General features: G+C 41.5%; 1 protein-coding gene across 1 annotated transcript; it reads right to left on the bottom strand.

Annotated features, from left to right (window-relative positions):
* Positions 1-6: 6 nt before the first annotated feature.
* On the bottom strand, positions 7-1,463 carry LOC134204946 (roundabout homolog 1-like; the record flags this gene model as incomplete). The annotated part of the gene is made up of 3 exons (XM_062679758.1): positions 1,328-1,463; positions 697-1,131; positions 7-156 (listed from the first exon to the last, which is right to left on the bottom strand). Coding segments are annotated over exons 1-3 (684 nt in total), but the record flags the coding sequence as incomplete, so codon positions are not given.
* Positions 1,464-7,257: the final 5,794 nt, after the last annotated feature.

A 7,257-nucleotide genomic window follows, 5' to 3' on the forward strand; every position in this document is an offset into this window, starting at 1 on the left:
TATTGAAAGCATTGAGTAGCGTTGCGAGTGCGAGTCCAGTTCCCGATAGCGAACATAAAATCCCTCGACGAACTGCTCAGACGTGCTCACGTGCAACAGCCATTCCAGTCGAACCGACGTCGATGATAGCGGGATAATGTCAATCAGTTCCAAAATCTGCGGGAAAGAAGCAAAAGAGAAATGGCATTGGATGACGTGCTCAAGGACAATTCATTCTCGTCAGCTCCGACCACTTATCATCGGAATTGCATCTTTGGCCCCATCTGTTGGCATGACAAAGCCCACCCAAATGATTGCCATATGTCAGTCAATTCTCCTCCTTCAACCCCGATAGATACTACACACACGCAAGTGTCACGAGACACATCACATTAATCATGCTGCGAAATGAGTTCTACCGTCGTAGAATATGTGGAAGGAATCAAATCATGGGAGTTTCCGTGAAGGAACGTCTTCCTCAAATGTAGGTCATCCAATAAATCACAACAAATAAGTTAAGATGATTTGGCGTTTCGCAATCTACATTCCGACATGATTTTTTCCTTTTTGTACGACCAAGTCGAATTCTATCTAAACCTCATTCTATAATAAAAATCTATTAAATGTGAAATATGGCACGGACGGATTTGCTGTCGCACATCTCCACTTTCAAAATTTCATCCATCAAACGTCAAAAATAACCCTTTTCACACTCACCTTTCCACTCAGTACGTTCCGGGCGCTTTCCATCTCGGCGGGTACTGTCACCCGGTCGTCGGATGACAGCGTGCGAATCGGCACCGAAACGGCAGATGGCCCCGAGCAGCCGTACGCATTTTCGGCTCGGACTACGAAGAGGTAGGACGTATCCGGTCGCAGTCCGGTGACGGTGGCAGTGTTGCCAGCCAGTTGACGAAGGGCAATCTGCCAACCGCCAGCCGTTTGCGATGACGTTGGAGGAAGGTTGTCGGAATCGTCCAGACCGTACTGCTCGATTGTGTAGGTGAGCAGAGGGCCACTGGTGCTGCGAATTGGCCAGGCCAGGGTAACGTTACTGTTTGTGATGTTGAGGGCTTTCGGCGAGCCGAGCGCTGCTGGGAGAAGCTCGCCGTTGAAGATGCGCTGTTGCGAGGTGGGGAGATTATCTTCGACCTGTAATAAATGTCAGGAAAAGCAATGAAAGGAAAATAATGACCAACGAATTAAAGAAAATTATTCCGTTTAGGCCTGGAATTTCAAACAAACACATTCGACAAATTTATTCATAGATTGTGTTTGCATGACATTCATCTTCAGTTTATGAAGACACTGGAAAGGGGTCATGCTACGAAAGGATTTCCGCACTTACCGTCAAGTATGCACTCCAGGCGGACGATGCTATCGTTTGTCCAACTCGTGCAACGCACCGATACCAGCCACTGTCCTGAACTTGCAAATCTGAAAACATAAATCATAGAGGTTTGGTTTGCGGGTTAGAATCGTACCGATTGAACAAATGTTTAGTTAATGCTTCAGTACTGAGCTCCTACTCTCATAGGATGACTCCAAACGTTAGAGAGACGACGAATTGGTGTGAAGGTTTTAGGGGATGCAATATTGCACTGCAAGATGTACGACATTCGACTGGAAAGAATATGAACACTGAAGATATAAAACAGAATTATTTGCACAAGTCCAAAAATGTGGAACGAAATGTTTATGCTGGTTCAACTTCTTTTCGGACATGAGTATTGTATAACCGGAAAAAGTAAAACCATTATGCGTTAAACAATGCTCAGTCCAGATTTCCGGAAGAGTATAATACAGAATGACAATAAAAAGGATCTAACATGCATCTGATATGACTGCTGTCGAATGAGCAAAAATGTTTCGAAATGAGAAAACTGTCTGTAGATCTTTGTGTTGTGATAATGAATTCGTTATGGAAATAACATTAGAGTGCATCTTGAAACTAAACTTCTATTTTGTCTTTTTAATAACTATAATAATTGCTGCTTTCGTCAGGGTTAGATTATTGGAATGGATTTAAATTAAATTTGATTTTTTAAATTAGGTTTGGATTGAATTTAGCTTGAAAGTGAAATGGATTTGAATTGATTTTCGACTGGACTTTGATTTGCATTGAATTTGGGATTGGTATTGGATTTGGATTGGATTTGGATTAGATTTGGATTGGATTTGGATTAGATTTGGATTGGATTTGGATAAGATTTGGATTGGATTCGGATTTTATTTAGATTGGATTTGGATTGGATTTGGATTGGATTTGGATTGGATTTGGATTGGATTTGGATTGGATTTGGATTGGATTTGGATTGGATTTGGATTGGATTGGATTGGATTGGATTGGATTGGATTGGATTGGATTGGATTGGATTGGATTGGATTGGATTGGTTTGGTTGGATTAGATTTGGATTGGTTTGGATTGGTTTGGATTGGTTGGATTCGATTTGGATTGGGTTTGGATTGGTTTGGATTGGTTTGGATTGGTTTGGATTGGTTTGGATTGGTTTGGATTAGATTTGGATTGGGTTTGGATTGGTTTGGATGGATTTGGATGAATTTGGATTGGTTTGGTTTGGATTGGTTTGGATTGGTTTGGATTGGTTTTTGGATTGGTTTGGATTGGTTTGGATTGGTTGGGTTGGTTTGGTTGGTTGGATTGGTTTGGATTGGTTGGATTGGTTTGGATTGGTTTGGATTGGTTTGGATTGGTTTGGTTGGTTTGGATTGGTTTGGATTGGTTTGGATTGGTTTGGATTGGTTTGGATTGGTTTGGTTGGTTTGGATTGGTTTGGATTGGTTTGGATTGGTTTGGATTGGTTTGGTTGGTTTGGTTGGATTTGGATTGGTTGGATTGGTTTGGATTGGTTTGGATTGGTTTGGATTGGTTTGGATTGGTTTGGTTGGTTTGGTTGGTTTGGATTGGATTTGGATTGGTTGGATTGGTTTGGATTGGTTTGGTTGGTTTGGATTGGTTTGGATTGGTTTGGATTGGTTTGGTTGGTTTGGTTGGTTTGGTTGGTTGGTTTGGTTGGTTTGGATTGGTTTGGATTGGTTGGATTGGTTTGGATTGGTTTGGATTGGTTTGGATTGGTTTGGATTGGTTTGGATTGGTTTGGATTGGTTTGGTTGGTTTGGATTGGTTTGGATTTGGTTTGGATTGGTTGGATTGGTTTGGATTGGTTTGGTTGGTTTGGATTGGTTTGGATTGGTTTGGATTGGTTTGGGATTGGTTTGGTTGGTTTGGATTGGTTTGGTTGGTTTGGTTGGTTTGGTTGGTTTGGATTGGTTTGGTTGGTTTGGATTGGTTTGGATTGGTTTGGTTGGTTTGGATTGGTTTGGATTGGTTTGGATTGGTTTGGTTGGTTTGGATTGGTTTGGATTGGTTTGGATTGGTTTGGATTGGTTTGGATTGGTTTGGATTGGTTTGGATTGGTTTGGTTGGTTTGGATTGGTTTGGATTGGTTTGGATTGGTTTGGGATTGGTTTGGATTGGTTTGGATTGGTTTGGATTGGTTTGGATTGGTTTGGATTGGTTTGGATTGGTTTGGTTGGTTGGATTGGTTTGGTTGGTTTGGATTGGTTTGGGTTGGTTTGGATTGGTTTGGATTGGTTTGGATTGGTTTGGATTGGTTTGGTTGGTTTGGTTGGTTTGGTTGGATTTGGATTGGTTTGGATTGGTTTGGATTGGTTTGGTTTGGATTGGTTTGGATTGGTTTGGATTGGATTGGTTGGATTGGTTTGGATTGGTTTGGATTGGTTTGGTTTGGATTGGTTTGGGATTGGTTTGGATTGGTTTGGATTGGATTTGGATTGGATTTGGATTGGTTTGGATTGGTTTGGATTGGTTTGGATTGGTTTGGATTGGTTTGGATTGGTTTGGATTGGTTTGGTTGGTTGGATTGGTTTGGATTGGTTTGGATTGGTTGGATTGGTTTGGTTGGTTTGGATTGGTTTGGTTGGTTTGGATTGGTTGGTTGGTTTGGTTGGTTGGATTGGTTTGGATTGGTTTGGATTGGTTTGGATTGGTTTGGATTGGTTTGGATTGGTTGGATTTGGTTGGTTTGGATTGGTTTGGATTGGTTTGGATTGGTTTGGTTGGTTTGGATTGGTTTGGATTGGTTTGGTTGGTTTGGATTGGTTTGGATTGGTTTGGTTGGATTTGGATTGGTTTGGATTGGTTTGGATTGGTTGGATTGGTTTGGTTGGTTTGGATTGGTTTGGATTGGTTGGATTGGTTTGGATTGGTTTGGATTTGGTTGGATTGGTTTGGTTGGTTTGGATTGGTTTGGATTGGTTTGGATTGGTTTGGTTGGTTTGGGTTGGTTTGGTTGGTTTGGATTGGTTTGGATTGGTTTGGATTGGTTTGGATTGGTTTGGTTGGTTTGGATTGGATTTGGATTGGTTTGGATTGGTTTGGATTGGTTTGGGTTGGTTTGGATTGGTTTGGATTGGTTTGGTTGGATTGGTTTGGATTGGTTTGGTTGGTTTGGATTGGTTTGGTTGGTTTGGATTGGTTTGGATTGGTTTGGATTGGTTTGGATTGGTTTGGATTGGTTTGGTTGGTTTGGATTGGTTTGGTTGGTTTGGTTGGTTTGGATTGGTTTGGATTGGTTTGGTTGGTTTGGATTGGTTTGGATTGGTTTGGATTGGTTGGATTGGTTTGGATTGGTTTGGATTGGTTTGGATTGGTTTGGATTGGTTTGGATTGGTTTGGATTGGTTTGGATTGGTTTGGATTGGTTTGGATTGGTTTGGATTGGTTTGGATTGGTTTGGATTGGTTTGGTTGGTTTGGATTGGTTTGGATTGGTTGGTTGGATTGGTTTGGATTGGTTTGGATTGGTTTGGATTGGTTTGGTTTGGATTGGTTTGGATTGGTTTGGATTGGTTTGGATTGGTTTGGATTGGTTTGGGATTGGTTTGGATTGGTTTGGATTGGTTTGGATTGGTTTGGATTGGTTTGGATTGGTTTGGATTGGTTTGGATTGGTTTGGATTGGTTTGGATTGGTTTGGATTGGATTTGGATTGGTTTGGATTGGTTTGGATTGGTTTGGGATTGGATTGGTTTGGTTGGTTTGGATTGGTTTGGATTGGTTTGGTTTGGATTGGTTTGGGGTTGGTTGGTTGGATTGGATTGGTTTGGATTGGTTTGGATTGGTTTGGATTGGTTTGGATTGGTTTGGATTGGTTTGGATTGGTTTGGATTGGTTTGGATTGGTTTGGATTGGTTGGATTGGTTGGTTGGTTTGGTTGGTTTGGATTGGTTGGATTTGGATTGGTTTGGATTGGTTTGGATTGGTTTGGTTGGTTTGGATTGGTTGGTTTGGTTGGTTGGATTGGTTTGGTTGGTTTGGTTGGTTGGTTGGTTTGGTTGGTTTGGATTGGTTTGGATTGGTTTGGATTGGTTTGGATTGGTTTGGATTGGTTTGGTTGGTTTGGATTGGTTTGGATTGGTTTGGATTGGTTTGGATTGGTTTGGATTGGTTTGGATTGGTTTGGATTGGTTTGGATTGGTTTGGATTGGTTTGGATTGGTTTGGATTGGTTGGATTGGTTTGGATTGGTTTGGATTGGTTTGGATTGGTTTGGATTGGATTTGGTTGGTTTGGATTGGTTTGGATTGGTTTGGATTGGTTGGTTTGGATTGGTTTGGATTGGTTTGGATTGGTTTGGATTGGTTTGGATTGGTTTGGATTGGTTTGGATTGGTTTGGATTGGTTTGGTTGGTTTGGATTGGTTTGGATTGGTTTGGATTGGTTTGGTTGGTTTGGATTGGTTTGGTTGGTTTGGATTGGTTTGGATTGGTTTGGATTGGTTTGGATTGGTTTGGATTGGTTTGGATTGGTTTGGATTGGTTTGGATTGGTTTGGTTGGTTTGGATGGTTTGGATTGGTTTGGTTGGATTGGTTTGGATTGGTTTGGATTGGTTTGGGATTGGTTTGGATTGGATTTGGATTGGTTTGGATTGGTTTGGATTGGGTTTGGATTGGTTGGTTGGATTTGGATTGGTTTGGATTGGTTTGGATTGGTTTGGTTGGTTTGGATTGGTTTGGATTGGTTTGGTTGGTTTGGATTGGTTTGGATTGGTTTGGATTGGTTTGGATTGGTTTGGATTGGTTTGGATTGGATTTGGATTGGTTTGGATTGGATGGTTGGTTTGGATTGGTTTGGTTGGTTGGTTTGGATTGGTTTGGATTGGTTTGGATTGGTTTGGTTGGTTTGGTTGGTTTGGATTGGTTTGGATTGGTTTGGATTGGTTTGGTTGGTTTGGATTGGTTTGGATTGGTTTGGATTGGTTTGGTTGGTTTGGATTGGTTTGGATTGGTTTGGGTTGGTTTGGATTGGTTTGGGATTGGTTTGGATTGGTTTGGATTGGTTTGGATTGGTTTGGATTGGTTTGGATTGGTTTGGATTGGTTTGGATTGGTTTGGGATTGGTTTGGATTGGTTTGGATTGGTTTGGATTGGTTTGGATTGGTTTGGTTGGTTTGGATTGGTTTGGATTGGTTTGGATTGGTTTGGGATTGGTTTGGATTGGATTTGGATTGGTTTGGATTGGTTTGGATTGGTTTGGATTGGATTTGGATTGGTTTGGATTGGTTTGGATTGGTTTGGATTGGTTTGGATTGGTTTGGATTGGTTTGGATTGGTTTGGTTGGTTTGGATTGGTTTGGATTGGTTTGGATTGGTTTGGTTGGTTGGTTGGTTGGATTGGTTTGGATTGGTTTGGTTGGTTTGGATTGGTTTGGTTGGTTTGGATTGGATTTGGATTGGTTTGGATTGGTTTGGATTGGTTTGGATTGGTTTGGATTGGTTTGGATTGGTTTGGATTGGTTTGGATTGGTTGGTTGGTTTGGTTGGTTTGGTTGGTTTGGTTTGGTTTGGTTGGTTTGGATTGGTTTGGTTGGTTTGGATTGGTTTGGTTGGTTTGGTTGGTTTGGATTGGTTTGGATTGGTTTGGATTGGATTGGTTGGTTGGTTGGTTGGATTGGTTTGGTTGGTTTGGATTGGTTTGGTTGGTTGGTTGGATTGGTTTGGATTGGTTTGGTTGGTTTGGGATTGGTTTGGATTGGATTTGGATTGGTTTGGATTGGTTTGGATTGGATTTGGTTGGTTTGGATTGGTTTGGATTGGTTTGGATTGGTTTGGATTGGTTTGGATTGGTTTGGATTGGTTTGGATTGGTTTGGATTGGTTTGGATTGGTTTGGATTGGTTTGGTTGGTTTGGTTGGTTTGGATTGGATTGGTTGGATTGGTTTGGTTGGTTTGGATTG

This window comes from Armigeres subalbatus, unplaced genomic scaffold, assembly GCF_024139115.2.
Source record: "Armigeres subalbatus isolate Guangzhou_Male unplaced genomic scaffold, GZ_Asu_2 Contig997, whole genome shotgun sequence".
Lineage (NCBI taxonomy): Eukaryota > Metazoa > Arthropoda > Insecta > Diptera > Culicidae > Armigeres > Armigeres subalbatus.